The 16,022-nt window shown below is 39.6% G+C and overlaps 3 protein-coding genes across 3 annotated transcripts; all 3 read left to right on the top strand.

The window, feature by feature from the left end:
* The first annotated feature begins 482 nt into the window (after nucleotides 1–482).
* On the top strand, nucleotides 483–1,461 carry LOC104434860 (protein DMP2-like). Its single transcript, XM_018865267.2, has one exon. The coding sequence runs from the start codon at nucleotides 541–543 to the stop codon at nucleotides 1,246–1,248; it is 708 nt and encodes a 235-aa protein (XP_018720812.2). The 5' UTR covers nucleotides 483–540; the 3' UTR covers nucleotides 1,249–1,461.
* Nucleotides 1,462–5,761: 4,300 nt separating this feature from the next.
* On the top strand, nucleotides 5,762–6,481 carry LOC104431235 (protein DMP2-like). Its single transcript, XM_010043900.3, has one exon. The coding sequence runs from the start codon at nucleotides 5,762–5,764 to the stop codon at nucleotides 6,479–6,481; it is 720 nt and encodes a 239-aa protein (XP_010042202.3).
* A 4,026-nt stretch (nucleotides 6,482–10,507) lies between these two features.
* Nucleotides 10,508–13,265, top strand: LOC104428484 (chaperone protein dnaJ 49). The gene is given in 3 exon segments (XM_010041473.3): nucleotides 10,508–11,079; nucleotides 11,082–11,838; nucleotides 12,046–13,265. Coding segments are annotated over 2 exon segments (1,062 nt in total). The 5' UTR covers nucleotides 10,508–10,772; the 3' UTR covers nucleotides 11,837–11,838; nucleotides 12,046–13,265.
* Nucleotides 13,266–16,022: the final 2,757 nt, after the last annotated feature.

Genomic DNA, 16,022 nt, shown 5'->3' with positions numbered 1-16,022 from the left:
CTAATATCATTCACATGCATTTTTTTTTTTAAATTAAAGTAGCTGATATCTATATTTGTAACTCACCAATCAAAGATATGGTTGGAGACAATTTCTTCTACACATTTACATAAATACTTTGCATTCTTTTACAATTGTTTTCTATACATAGTGTTCAGAAATATTCGACACTAAGAAATGATATGGAACTAAAGTCGAGTTGAAATGACCAACATGGCCTTTTAAGTCCCATTATTGTTCCTTGTGGCAAGCTAAAACGTGTTTAACAACTGTTAGCTCATCATAAGATTCAACCGTTTGAAGGGTTGTGCTGAAACCGGTCAAGTCCTCAAGAGTGGAACGACCCAGACCTTCCAACTTTGAAACAGTGGCGATTCATACGATTTGCCGTACAAGCAACTTCCTCCCACCCAGCTTCGCTCCGCCTATAAATAACCCTAATTTGGGACCGTTTCAGGACACAAAACACAACCTCAAATGCCTCCCCCAATCCTAGGCAGCTTGCTCATTCTTCATAACGTAGTCAGCATTGTCAAGAAAATGGGCAGCAAGATCTCTTCCCTCGCCTCCAAAACCAGTTCTCAGCAAAAAAGCACCACCAGCACCACCACCGGCACCACCAGCACCACCAACGGCACCACCACCACTACTGGCACGAGCACCAGCAGCAGCAGCAGCAGCAGCAGCAGCAGCAGCGCATACACCGGACTAGCCAACATCATTAAGCTCCTTCCGAGCGGGACTGTCTTCCTGTTCCAATTCCTCAACCCTCTTTTGACCAACAACGGCGAGTGCCACACTTACAACAAGTACCTAAGCGCCATTTTGATTGCAGTTTGCGGCATTTCGTGTATTATCTCTTGCTTCACCGATAGCTACACGGGAAGTGACGGGTCGACCCACTACGGGTTTGCCACGGCCAAGGGTATCTGGCCTAGCTCAAGTTCTAGCAGCTCCACGAGCTCGTCGGGGTATAAGCTTCGGTTTTCGGATTTCGTCCATGCTTTCTTGTGTGTGGTCATTTTCTTAGGTCTGGCGTTGTTGGACACGAACACAGTGAAGTGCTTCTATCCGTCTTTCGAGGACACAGAGAAGACTGTGATCATGGTTCTGCCAACCGTGATCGGCTCGATCTCGAGCACGCTGTTCACGTTGTTCCCAAGCACGCGCAACGGAGTCGGGTATTCTTCAACCAGTTCCACCTCAACGACCAGCACTACCTCGGAGAGCAATGCCGAGACAGTTTGATGATACACAGAAGCACATATGCAGGATACAAATGCAACCCCATGCATATATCCAAATAAATGCATCTAGGGTTTCTCATGTTAGACTCATGTGCTCTAGGATGAGCACATAATTACAATTGTACGTATTTGTTGCCATAGGTCTTACAATGTATTGTTTTTTCTTCTTTTTTTTTGGGTCGAACGATGTATTGGTTGATTTGGTCTATTTGTAGTGGAATTTATTAATTTATTAATGTCTTTTGGTTAGTCTGTCAACACGAGTTGTATACATCAATCATATTCAACTTCATTGATGGTAGCTAAACTTTTATTTCAAGGATTCAAATTTTCTGAAAAAAAAAAAAAATATATATATATATATATATATATATTTTAGTTATATAATGTTATTGTTTCATATCTAAGCACATCAACGACAAGCAAATTAGAAAAATAAAGCTACGTTCCATATATGAGTTTTAAAAGAATAGATCGGTGTACAAAGCTGCAAAATAGTGGGGATACTTTGAAATTTAAGAAATAACGTATTTCAATAAAATTATTTGCTTATTTAAATTTTCAAAGTATTAAATTAATCTCAACACGTTAAAAAAAATATCAGTTGACTTTAGATGGTTCACATCTTTCGAAATCTTATTTTAGCCTCTCTCTTGAGAGATAGTCGAGTGCAATATAGAAATTTGGAAATATTAGGAACTGCACCTGATGGGATTTGACGATGCATATTTATTTTAGTGCGTTGAACAAATTTATCTGATAATTACTCCTTAATGGAATAACTATCATTTAGCAATAAATGTATACTTGACTTTCTAGATCGATCAAATTCTTTCATAAGTTGGAAACTTTGTTACAATTTGATTTATAATTTATTAAATATTTTTTTGACCAATTCATAACTAGCAATTTTTTTTCCATTGGCCGAAGTAGGAAAGAAAATGCTGGGCTTGTTTTAGTCGCATAAAGTCGGTGTGCCACGGGCCAATATTTGAGCTGTGTACTTGACTTTCTGAATCGATCAAATTCTTTCATAAGTTGGAAACTTTGCTACAATCCGATTTATAAGTTATTAAATATTTTTTTGACCAATTCATAACTAGCAATTTTTTTTCCATTGGCCCAAGTAGGAAAGAAAATGCTGGGCTTATTTTAGTCGCATAAAGTCGGTGTGCCACGGGCTGATATTTTAAATCATGCAACCACGAATCTTGATTTCCTTGAAGGTTTTACATTTTTATGATTCACACTCTTGTAATCAATAAAGGGAATTTTAGAGAGAGAAAATTTTGAGGATGTACAGTTTAAATTCTTGAATGGATACAAATGAGATGGCGAATAATCTCGCAATGAGATCAGTCCGTGCGTTACATAGCTCCTGAGGTAAACGATTTTCAAATGGCGGAGCTTTTTCAAGTTAATTACACAATGACCAAATGATGAAGGTACACAATCGATTTGATTGCATTGCCTCTTGGCGAGGAAGATTTTGTTAGCCCCAAACACGGTAAAGCTGAGATTAGTGCTGAAAATCTATGTACTTAATTTGTAAGAATAGATAAACTTCAATGCTAAAATTAAAAATTGAAACATTTATCCAATGGTAATTGACAATTGACATCTGAATATGAAGAATTGAGTACTAAAGATAGAACAATGGTTATTTTCAATAGGTTTATTATTGGTTAGGTCTTGCCGATCAAGTTATTTATTTATTTTTCTTAATTTTACAAAATTTAGTTATTTAAGTCAATGGTAAAACAAGCCTAATTTCATATTGTACTGAATTTTTAGTTTTCATCATTCAACTATGTTATCAAATGGCCATATTCCCTGCTTATTCAATCAATGCTTGACTTGTCAGGCTGAGATCAAAGACTAGCTAATCTCACAGACTTCTACAACCTTGCCAACGGGGAGCTGGGTCACGTTGTGGTTGGCATGGCTGCTCAGTTAGGCCGACTGGATGAGCGACTTCATTTCCTAGGATCTGATCCCACAAGGAAGTGTGGTGAACTAAATTGATAGTAGAGGTGATCAACGGGCGAGTATGTTATAGGTTAATAGGCAGGCTTGGGCAATGGGCTTATGTGAGCAAGTCTAGCCCACCCATCTTGGCCTAGGCCTGGTGGGGCCAAAATATTTATGTAAAACATATAAAATAGATGGTCTCGGGCAATACGATAGGCCCGATCTACTGGTCGGGCCTGGCCCAAATATTTCCTAAACTTTTTGTGTTACGCTAACTTTTTTTTAATAATTAAACCCAATTACCGTTTTCCACCTCTTCTTTAAATCATTACTAGACTATTTAATTATTTAGATGTACATCCGTTTGTTGCTGAGAGACTGTATAAGGGGCGCGTGTTCGCATAATAAGTCTAAGTCCCCCTCAATTCAGACAAGAAACCTACTCTTCAAGCCTTTAAAATGTCCCCCCTACTTCCTTAAACTGGTAGGTTTAGGTCCATTCCAATCCCACGTGCTGAATTTTCCAAATGGCTTGCACCCCCATTTGACGGCCTAATGATACAAGCTGAGTCCAATTTCGGCACAAAGCGTTCTTAATCTTTGACGCGCAGGCACCGGACTTGAACATTCAAATGATAACCTGCGTTTTTTTATTCATCTCGATTATGCGCTGCCGAAGTTCGTTGACTGCGCTCGTATCGTAATCTCTACGTTCATGCGTGCGTTGCAGCTTATTATGTGATCTGTTCACCATGTCGTCGTCGTCATCATGCATTGAGCCTAATGGACTGACAAATTTCATGATTTTGTCGTAGATTTATATGTAGACAACAGGCTAGAAGAGCCTTTGAAAGAGTCGATAAGACGATTTCCTTTACGTCATTTGGCAAGAAAGATGGCCAACTGGTTCTTCTCACGTTTATTTTGTTTGTATCGTCTTCTCTGGCATGGATGATAAAAGAAATCCTTCCTCGAGGGCTTTGCCCTCATACTTCATAAAAGCAAACCCCTTTCTCGTTCCTTCTTGGTCACGGATAAGATCTAACAATGTTAATCATTTGAACAAGAGGATTATGTCACAATTCCACGTGAACGAAAGAGATCATGCCACAAGTCCACCATGGGACATAAGAAAAGGTTCTTTTTTGGCCTTCTCCTTTTGTCCTTGTTAAAGGATGAGCAGCAAGAGACCTTAGCAATCCCCCGAAATTTTCAATTTAAGGCACAATTATTTCTCTCAATCTCACGGTTCGAGGTTAATGAGCTAAATATTGAGCTAGAGCATATTGGTAGACTGCTATTCTCTCCACATGAGAATAGACATGTCTCCTTGTGGAATTCATTGTATCAAATGGTTGTGGCTTTGTGAAAAATAGTGAGTGCAAGAAGCACTGGACTAACCGTGCTTGGTGGCACAATAGGAAACACTACGATGGATAAAAGCTAAAAGTGTCATGCATTTTTCCGACTATTTTTATTTTATTTTATTAGTAGGTTATAAATAAGGATATCGTCTTGCATTTATATTTAGTTAAGTTTGCATATGAATAATATCCATGATTGGTAATTCATTGGTTAAAAATATGATTAGACAAAGTTTTCACCGACCTAAAACAAGGAAAATATAGCCTGAACTAGAATACAATTGAGGAGACGAACATCCCCCGTACGAAGGGTCACATGGGAAATTGTGGGAATTTAAAAATTGATTGTGGGTCCACATGTGCCTACTGCATGCAACAACTTGCTTTTGAGGCGGAACCCCTAAGAAGGGTTTAGGAAAAATTTAAATGGGTTCAATCAGTTTAGTAATTTACCTCATGGAAGCCTATTCTGGCAATGTTTTTCTCAAGTTATATCATCCTCTGTTGCTGATTGGATGAAATTTTCTCAAACCATGCTCATTACAATTGGTATTTATAGATTAGTGATATTACTCATATGCAAATTTAAATTTTAATAAGTGATATCTATATTTGTAACCCACCAATCAAAGATATGGTTGAAGGCAATTTCCTCTAAATGTTTATATAAATACTCTGCGTCCTTTTACAATTGTTTTCTATACATAGTGTTAAGAAATATTCGCAACTAAAAAATGATATTGAACTAAAGTAGAGTTGAAATGATTAGCATGGCCTTTTAAGTCCAATTATTGTTCCTTGTGGCAAGCTAAAACTATCATTCCCTAGAGATGGATTACCACTTTGCCTATCTCTAATAGCCTCCTCTCTTCCCACGCTGGTCAATCTCTCAAAACGTGTTTAAGAACTGTTAGCTCATCATAAGAGTCAACCGTTTGAAGGGTTGTGCTGAAACCGGTCAAGTCCTCAAGAGTGGAATGGCCCAGACCTTCCAACTTTGAAACAGTGGTGATTCATACGATTCGCCCGTACAAGCAACTTCCTCCCACCCAGCTTCGTTCCGCCTATAAATAACCCTAATTTGGGACCGTTTCAGGACACAAAACACAACCTCAAATGCCTCCCCCAATCCTAGGCAGCTTGCTCATTCTTCATAACGTAGTCAGCATTGTCAAGAAAATGGGCAGCAAGATCTCTTCCCTCGCCTCCAAAACCAGTTCTCAGCAAAAAAGCACCACCAGCACCACCACCGGCACCACTACCGGCACCACCAGCACCACCAACGGCACCACCACCACTACCGGCACAAGCAGCAGCAGCACCAGCAGTAGCAGCAGCAGCAGCAGCGCATACACCGGACTAGCCAACATCATTAAGCTCCTTCCGAGCGGGACCGTCTTCCTGTTCCAATTCCTCAACCCTCTTTTGACCAACAACGGCGAGTGCCACACTTACAACAAGTACCTAAGCGCCATTTTGATTGCAGTTTGCGGCATTTCGTGTATTATCTCTTGCTTCACCGATAGCTACACGGGAAGTGACGGGTCGACCCACTACGGGTTCGCCACGGCCAAGGGTATCTGGCCTAGCTCAAGCTCTAGCAGCTCCACAAGCTCCTCGGGGTATAAGCTTCGGTTTTCGGATTTCGTCCATGCTTTCTTGTGTGTGGTCATTTTCTTAGGTCTGGCGTTGTTGGACACGAACACAGTGAAGTGCTTCTATCCGTCTTTCGAGGACACAGAGAAGACTGTGATCATGGTTCTGCCAACCGTGATCGGCTCGATCTCGAGCACGCTGTTCACGTTGTTCCCAAGCACGCGCAACGGAGTCGGGTATTCTTCAACCAGTTCCACCTCGACGACCAGCACTACCTCGGAGAGCAATGCCGAGACAGTTTGATGATACACAGAAGCACATATGCAGGATACAAATGCAACCACATGCATATTTCCAAATAAATGCATCTAGGGTTTCTCATTTTAGACTCATGTGCTCTAGGATGAGCATATAATTACAATTGTACGTATTTGTTGCCATAGGTCTTACAATGTTTTGTTTTTTTTTTTTTTTTTTGGGTCGAACGGTGTATTGGTTGATTTGGTCTATTTGTAGTGGAATTTATTAATTTATTAATGTCTTTTGGTTAGTCTGTCAATACGAGATGTATACATCAATCATATTCAACTTCATTGATGGCAGCTAAACTTTTATTTCAAGGATTCAAATTTTCTGAAAATGTTTTCTTTTTTTAGTTAATAATGTTACTGTTTCATATCTAAGCACATCAACGACGAGCAAATTAGAAAAACAAAGCTACGTTCCATATATGAGTTTTAAAAGAATAGATCGGTGTACGAAGCTGCCAAAAATAGTGGGGATACTTTGAAATTTAAGAAATAACGTATTTCGATAAAATTATTTGCTTATTTAAATTTTCAAAGTATTAAATTAATCTCAACACGTTAACAAAATTTTCAGTTGACTTTAGATGGTTCACATATTTCGAAATCTTATTTTAGCCTCTCTCTTGAGAGATAGTTGAGTGCAATATAGAATTTGAAAATATTAGGAATTGCATCTAATGGGATTTTTTTTTTTGACGATGCACATTTATTTTAGCGCGTTGAAAAACAAATTTATCTGATAATGGAGGGATTTGAACCCCTCACCTCCTTTCATTATGGAATAAGTATCATCTAATTTTATTTTAGCAACAAATTTATATAAATCAATTAATGGAATAACTATCATTTAGCAATTTTATAAATCAATTAGGTGTCTCATGTTCTACAAAATATATTTGTTTATCTTTCACTTTTCTTACTTATATCATGACGTTGACGTGTACTAAACTTTCTGAATCGATCAAATTTTTTATACGTTGGAAACTTCGCTACAATCCGATTTATAATCTATTAAATATATTTTTTTTGACCAATTCATAACTAGCAATTTTTTTCCATTGGCCGAAGTAGGAAAGAAAATGCTGGGCTTGTTTTAGTCGCATAAAGTTGGTGCGCCACGGGTCGATATTTTAAATCATGCAACCAGGAATCTTGATTTCCTTTTAAGGTTTTACATTTTTATGATTTACACACTCGTAATTAATAAAGGGAATTTTAGAAAGAGAAACTTTTGAGGATGTACAGTTTAAATTCTTGAATGGACACAAATGAGATGGCGAATAATCTTGCAATGAGATCAGTCCGTGTGTTACATAGCTCCTGAGGTAAACGGTTTTCAAATGGCGGAGCTTTTTCAAGTTTATCTACACAATGACCAAATGATGAAGGTACACAATCGATTTGATTGCATTGCCTCTTGGCGAGGAAGATTTTGTTAGCCCCAAAGACGGTAAAGCTGAGATTCAGGTGCTGAAAACCTATGTACTTAATTTGTAAGAATTGATAAACTTCAATGCTAAAATTAATAATTGAAACATTTATCCAATGGTAATTGACAATTGACATCTAATATGAAGAATTGAGTACCAAAGATAGAACAATGGTTGTTTTCAACAGGTTTATTATTGGTTAGGTCCTGCGGATCAAGTGATTTTTTTTTTAAAATTTTACAAAATTTAGTTATTTAAGTTGATGGTAAAACAAGCCTAATTTCACATCTTACTGAATTTTTAATTTTCAGCATTCAATTATGTTATCAAATGGCCGTATTCCCTACTCATTCAATCGACGCTTGATTTATCAAACTGAGTTCAAAGACTAGCTAACCTCACAAACTTCTGCAATCCTGCCAACGCAGAGCTGGGTCACATTGTGGTTGGCATGGCCGCTCGGTTAGGCCGACTCGACGAGCAACTTCATTCTCTAGGATCTAATCCCACAAGAAGTGCGGTGAACTAAATTGATAGTAGAGGTGATCAACGGGCGGATGTGTTATAGGTTAATAGGCAGGCTCGGGCAATGGGCTTATGTGAGGAAGTCTAGCCCACCCATCTCGGCCTGGGCCTGGCGGGGCCCAAATATTTTATGTAAAACGTGTAAAATAGATGGTCTCGCGCAGTACGATAGGCCCGATCTACTGGCCGGGCTTGGCCCAAAAATTTCCCGAACTTTTTGTGTTATACTAACTTCTTCTTTTTTAATTAAACCCAATTACCGTTTTCCCACCTCTTCTTTAAATCATTACTAGACTATTTAATTATTTAGATGTATATCCATTTGTTGTTGAGGACTGTACCAAGGGGCGCGTGTTCGCATAATGAAGTTTGATAAAATGAAATGATTGGCGTGATTCTAGGAATGTTTATAGAATCCGCCTGTCAACTTTTGGCTTCAATGTACAATTTGTCTTATACTTTACTCTAATCAAGTTGGTTCCAAAACTATTTTATGGCGTCCATTGTCATGCTGCTGTAAGTATTCGAGCTGGTAGAGTATTGTTTCCATAGACCCGACCTCAAACTCATATCTTATCTTGACCCCTTCTCTCGTCATCAAGTTGAGTCTCATGATCAATTAGGTTTCATTGGCAAAGAAGTCGCATGTGGAGAATAACCAATTTTGCTGCGATGGTGGATTTGATTGACAACCAAATCCACAACATTAAAGCTATATAGCTATTAGATCCATAACGTCGGTGTGATCCATTTGTCACTAAAGTATTATGAATCTTCCATTTCAATCTTATCACTCTAATTTCTTTTGTAAATCTCTTGAATGATTGATGTGGTAATTACGTAACCACGTGATCTTCTCTTTGAGCCGTAATAATATCCATGTCATTAAACTCCGATTAATATTTATTGAAAGTCAAATTGATGCCCGGTGAGGCTAGCCTCATTGAATTTGGCTAGGGGAGACCTCGCCGGGTTTATCCTCACTTAAGCAAGTGTTGGCCTTGCTCAAGCCAGATCCAACGAGGTTGACCCTTTATGGGGCTGAGCCTCGCCATGGTTAGGGCTAGGCAAGGTTGGCCAAGCCGCCCATCCATCAAGAAGAAATGAGAGAAAAAAAGAAAGAAAAAATTCAAAATTATTAAAAATTGTCAACGTGTCAATGCCAGCATCAGCGGTGCCATATAAAATGATAAACATCAATGTTAGTAATATTCAACCAAAATTAGTCAGAAGGACTAAGTTGACACAAAGTTAAAATGTTTAGGAATTTTTTTTTTTTACACTTTTCCCACATTAAAGCTATATAGCGACACGATATCAGTCCGATTCATTTACCACAAATGTATCATTAATCCCCTCTGATTACTCTAATTTCTTTTTATAAATCTCTCTCAAATGATTGATGTGGCAATGATGTAGCCAAGTGATCTTTTCTCTTAGCCGAAACAAATATCCATATCGTTAAACTCTAATTAATGTGTACTGAAAGTCAAATCAAACAATCAAAGGGCAAAAAGTCGAAATGCAATAAAATAGTTTGGCCCAAATCAAACAAAAATGAAATTTGCGAGTGATCATATTTAGCATGAAAGCAAAGTTTCTATTGTTGGTGAATATAATTAAAAAAAAAATTCTTTGGCTCCATTTATTTTCCGAAATATAAACATTTTTAAAAAAATATTTTTTTTAAATGGTCGTTTGAATCGCTTGAAATAATTACTTAATAGTGAATGTTTTCATTATTAAGAACAATTCATGTTTAAATGTTTTCTTTAATTATAAAAAATATTTTTCGTTAATTCATTTTTATAAGCAATATATATTTATATTTTTAAAATAATGTTTTTTAAATCATAGATTTTTTCTGAAACAAACAGAACTTCACAGATAAAATTCGAGAATAAAAAAAAAAAAGGGGGGCACATGGCAAAGAACGAAAATTGCATGAAGTGGCGCAATTTCATTCGACGACCACCGTGACGCTGCGCTAAATGTTCCCTCGTCTTCCTCGAACTCGAAATCCATCTGCCTCTCTCTGCAATTTCTTGTTTGCGATTCAGGTAAATTCCTACATCCTCTTCCGTTGATTCTCCCCAATGAAAGTTTGAGCAGCTCCACTTGTCTTCCGTTCAAATTCACCGTTTTGAGTCTTCGTTTCTGATCAGTAGTTTCGGTTCCCTCGGATCTGGTCGCGACCGTGAATTTCGGATTTCGATCAGGGATTCAGGGGTTCATCTTGGATTACTAGATTTCAGGTTTCGACTGCTACTTCATCTGGGTGATCTTCGTTTCGGCTGGAATTCGAAATTCGTGAGCTGGGTTTTTTTGGGGATGGATGGTAACAAGGACGAGGCGTTGAGGTGCGTGGCATTCGCCGAGGAAGCGATCGCCGCGGGCAACAAAGAGCGGGCGCTTAGATTCATCAAGATCGCGCGGCGCCTGGACCGGAATTTGCCCGTTGCCGCGCTGTTGGACCGGTGCGACAGGCTCGATTTCGGGTCGGAGGAGACTCCTGCTGAGGAGAAGTCTCGTGATGATGGGAGCAATAAGGAGCCGGGTTCTGGGAAATGCGAGGAAGGTTCGGATGCCGGGAAAAAGAAATATGGGGAAGAGCATATTCAGCTAATTGGGCAGATTAAGAGGACGGGGATTATTATGCGCTTCTGGGGTTGGAGAAAGCTTGCTCCTCGGAGGAGATTAAGAGGGCTTATAGGAAATTGTCGCTGAAAGTGCATCCCGACAAGAACAAGGCGCCGGGTGCGGAGGAGGCATTCAAGAAAGTGTCCAAAGCGTTTAGGTGCTTGAGTGATGATGGTTCGAGGAAGCGGTATGATCAGACTGGTTTTGTCGAGGAATTCGAGTATAATCAGCGGCCTAATAATGCTAGGCGGAGGAGGAGGAGGAGAACTGGAAATGACTTGTTTGATGATGATTTCGACCCGGATGAGATATTCAGAGCCTTCTTCCGCGAGAGGGACCCTCATAGGACATCTCATGTTTATAGGTCGGGAGGAGTGGGTGGTTACCGGAGAGAGGACTCCGATGTAGGAGGATTTAGCCTAATGGTTCTTTTGCAAATTTTACCATTCTTGATCATCCTTCTGCTCGCATATATGCCCTTCACAGAGCCTGAGTACTCGTTGTTCAAGAATTACTCTTATGAGGTCTCCAAGGCAACTGAAAATCATGGAGTGGAATTTTTTGTGAAATCATCTGCATTTGATAATAATTATCCACCAGGAAGTCCTGCTCGAGCTAACATTGAGGACAACGTGATCAAGGATTATAAAAGTATGCTTTGGCGTTACTGTCATATAGAAATGCAAAGACGTCAATGGAATAAGAATCTGCCAACTCCTAATTGCAAGAAGCTGCATAACTTTGGCATAGCATGAAGGTAAGATAATGTGCTGTCTTCATCCCTGCAACAGATCCACCATATGACTGTCTAGTGCCTCTTTAATGTCCAGCTTATATGTTTGAATTTGGTCAACTATTTTCATTTTCACACCTTCACATTACCATGCATGATGTTCTCTGATATTGGCTCTTATTGCTAAGTATTTTCAATGCTGGGTTTGTTATGTCATCAACACTTTTACAGGACTCATCATTATATTAAAAGAGGAAAAAAAAAAGGCTGGTTGTGTAAATGCCACACATCAGGATTAAAATTTCCAGCAAATCTTGCAATCATAGGGAGTCAGCCCAGCATGCTCAAAGGAAGAGCCCTTCTGAATGGTACAAGTGATGTCAATGTCCCATGCTATGGCTAATAAGAGCTATGCAGAAACCATTTTTCTCAATGAATTTGGAAATTAATTCTATTTACTGATGTTTGGTTTGCTTCCAGTGCATGTTTGCATACAGAGGTAATGAATAGTGAACATGTCGGTTGTAATAGAGTTAGAAAACACATGGTTGGAAGTCCTGAAAACTAAACTAAGCATTATGGGTCTTCTGTGCTGGTTTTTCTTGCTTTTAGCCTGCGTGGCTTGTCTGGTGGCGGTTGTGTGCAATTATTTGAAGAATTATGAACTGTGCATGTGTATGTTCAGCTTTGGGAACTATAAAGTGTTTACTGTCAGTTTGCCTGCTTCCCATGTATCTTTGATAATGATTGTGGTAAGTTATAGATGCAAATTTTCAATGGAGTGTGAACGCTTGAGGTTAAGTCCTGAAGGCCAATGAGAGAATGGATTTCCTGTGCTGATTTGTGATTTGCTTTTTGGGTGGTAATTGTATGAGTCTGTGGGTGAGTTTAGTTTCCATTGTGATATCGCCATTGGTTATTAGCTATATGGCCAACCTTGTATGTGTGTGTCTAGTATTGCATTGTTCGTATCTTGTGTACATGTTGATGGCATATTTGCTTTTCAATGGAGTTCATTTCTGTCACTTGTTGAACACCAAGCAGCTACATAGTCATTCTCACTGAGCTAAGTTAATGGACAGAGTATGAGATTAAATGGGACAAAATGAACATGAACCTGGACTGGATATTGCAGCTGCTTAAAGTAACTCCAAGTTTCAAGAGTCCTCACCCATAATCTTGCCATATCCAATAGAACTTGTCTATGCATCCATCCAGGGAAGTTGCACCAGGAGAAGGGTTGGAAGGTTTTTGATACTTTGTTTTACCCTAATAGAATTTGATAATGCTTCTTGTGGCTTGCAAAAATGTTGATCCATTGGGAATGGTTGCCAAAGTTTTTGAAATCTTAAGTGCCAATAGTAACTTATATTTGTGATGTAGAATCATCCCCTGTAAATGAAATGTCTTCTATGAATGAAGCCCGGATAAGCAAATTGTATCTCCTGTAATGCGGTTGTTTCTCATGTCATCATCCTGCAGTTTGTTCTTGATGCAGGAAAGTTGCAGCTAGGTCATTTATAAGTGAGGTGTGCCTGTAATTTGAATATTTTTGGCCTTCTAGTTACTGAACGGCAATTTCTTTGGCTTCTGACTGTGCACAAAGAACCCCTATGATATAGTCAAGAATTCACGAAAGAAATACGAGATTTGGGGAATAGAAGATTTGGGGCATGATACCTTGTCTCTGGGTGTGTGGTTACCTAAGGCAAATAATTTGACGTTGGAAGCAAACTGCAACGCTTTAAGTCATTAACAAAATAGGCGAGACTTATGATGTTATTCATAAGTAAAATCCACTCCCACATGGTCATTATCTCATGTGAAAACTTAAGTACTCCTTTTGGATACTTTGCCCTCGTGGATTGGGCTGGATTGTTACTGATGATATTAGTGCGACACTCTTTCCAGTGGCTGTATGTTTGTGGATGGAATAGGTTCAGACTTGAGAGCATCGCTTGAGCGATACTGCATAAGATATGACTCCTAACCGGCTTCTAGGATGGCCAGAGTGGTTGGATAATGTGCAACTCCCTATCGCTTGGCGATACGGACCGACTCTAATGAGGACATAGCTTTTTTTAAGTCGGAAAGTTCGGAACCTTCCCTAAGTCTGTGGATGGGAGATGCCCTATTGAATGGTTTATAAGTAAGATCTAATCTAAATGTCACCGCTTTGGTGTGACCACTTCAGTATACTTAAGGACTTGACAGACATGGAAAAGGATGGGTCGGTAAAGATGGTATTACTTTACGACCACCTCTAATCGATGTCTGGTGTTAGACGAACTATGCCCATACCCTAGTTCGATGAGGGTGGGCGTAATCACTGGGGCAAAAGGGCTTAGATCTGGGGCGGCTCCAAGTGGGTGTGGGATCGTCAATTTTTAAGCACAGATTTTTAACCAATGTGGTCGAGGAGCGCACGATCCCTTACCAAAGCACAGATTTGGGCACAAACTTGGTACCACTGAGACAACACCATCAAAGCGAAGTTCCCATGCATGCGTTACCGTCATGAACTGAGGCTTGCACACAAGCACTAGGTCACATAAACCCCGGCCGGAGGTCAGGCAATCACGCATTGAGGCCACACACGACGACTTAGGGATGCACGCAAGATGTTTGTCAGAATGCACAAGTGATTGTAATACAAAGAACAGTTTTCCAAAGGAGGACAACGAGTCCAGCGTCTTCTTCGTGGCAATTTTCCTCACACACACACACATTGGCCAGTGCAGCGTCCCACGCTCTCAGCCATGCTCGATCCAACTCGGGTCATGATCAAACAAACTATCCCAGCTAAAACCTTGTCTAAGCATGCCCCCACTTGGCACTTGCGCTTTCCATCCTCGGCCGACATGAGTATTGTTCACGGCCTGTCCCTAGCTTTGTGATGTCCACAAACTCTCCAATTTAGGGAAGTGCCGTCCCGTCCATGGTGGTTCATATTGTCCAACGATATTTTCCAAATACAGTGTTGATTTGGTTTGTTACTATCGTGTTAGAAGCCTACTAAGGCCATGTTTGGTTGGGCATTTAGAAAGTCATTTGGGACTCTAAAGTCCCTTGGCCAAATGCAAAGGTGTTTAGTTCATTTTTTTGGACCACTTTGACAAGATGCAATTGCATCTTCAAATGGCTCTAAGGGCATTTAGCTCAATGCAGTTTCGGAGGTACTTTGGGAAGTTGCATCTTCGGAATGCAAGTCCCGGTACTATTTATCTTCTTCAAAACCACCGCACACCACCGAAAGAAGCTGACCGGAGGCCAACGACTGCCGGCCAAGGGATTGCGTGTGTTGGCGAGGCGCCGGCGACCGTCACCGAACCTCAGGCAATGCTTGGGTCGCGCGACCTCAAACGACCGTCACTGGGGTCGCATCGTCAAATCCGGTGATCCGATGGGTGGACTTCAAAAAAAAAATATACAAATGTTTTTTTTTTCGTTTTTTAATTTAATAAAAATCATTTACAAATGCAAATTTTTCCAAACGGTATTTTGGCCAAAGTTGTATCTTAATGCAAATTTTACCAAACAATATTTGCATTTCGGAAAACCCCATTTACCCAAAAATATTTGTATTTTAGCAAATGCATTCCTCAAAGCCGAACCAAACAGGCCCTAAGAGCCACACATTACTGGGGGAATATTGATTTGATTTGATTTATCACTCAACCCTTTTCATCGTCTCAAGAGATGCGCCTTGGTTGAACATCTTTGGCTCGACAATTACGACCCTTGTTAGATCTACTATGGGCCTAGTCCGTCTATATACACATGCTAGAAACGACCCAAGGCCAATATACTCGATAAAGAATCAACAAAATTAACGTAGGTCAGTACCCATATTTGAGAGTAGATTTTACTTATAAATAACATCATAAGGTCTCGGCTTTTTGATGTAGGACTTGGGGTGTCGTGGTTTACTTCAACCTTAGTGTAGTTATTCGTCCGCGAAAAAGGTATTATGCCCCATCTATTCGCAAATTTTTTATTATGTTATAGGATTCTCTGTTGCCTAGTCCAGCAGCCAAGGAAATCGCGGTTCCATAACATGCCGCTACTCAAACAATTTTATAAAATCTAATTAGACTTTTTATTTTTCTCAAATATACAAACGCAAGTCATTCTTGAACGTCACTTCAGGAAAAAATTATACTTTTGGTCCCTTTGCTTTTTGGAAAATTCACTTTGTTCCATATAGT

Source organism: Eucalyptus grandis, chromosome 2 (genome assembly GCF_016545825.1).
Source record: "Eucalyptus grandis isolate ANBG69807.140 chromosome 2, ASM1654582v1, whole genome shotgun sequence".
Classification (NCBI taxonomy): domain Eukaryota; kingdom Viridiplantae; phylum Streptophyta; class Magnoliopsida; order Myrtales; family Myrtaceae; genus Eucalyptus; species Eucalyptus grandis.
This window is presented reverse-complemented; position numbering and strand designations above follow the sequence as displayed.

Bases quoted from the DNA above. Each gene is read 5' to 3' on its own strand.
- LOC104434860 (XM_018865267.2), top strand. From the start codon at position 541: ATGGGCAGCAAGATCTCTTCCCTCGCCTCCAAAACCAGTTCTCAGCAA.
- LOC104431235 (XM_010043900.3), top strand. From the start codon at position 5,762: ATGGGCAGCAAGATCTCTTCCCTCGCCTCCAAAACCAGTTCTCAGCAA.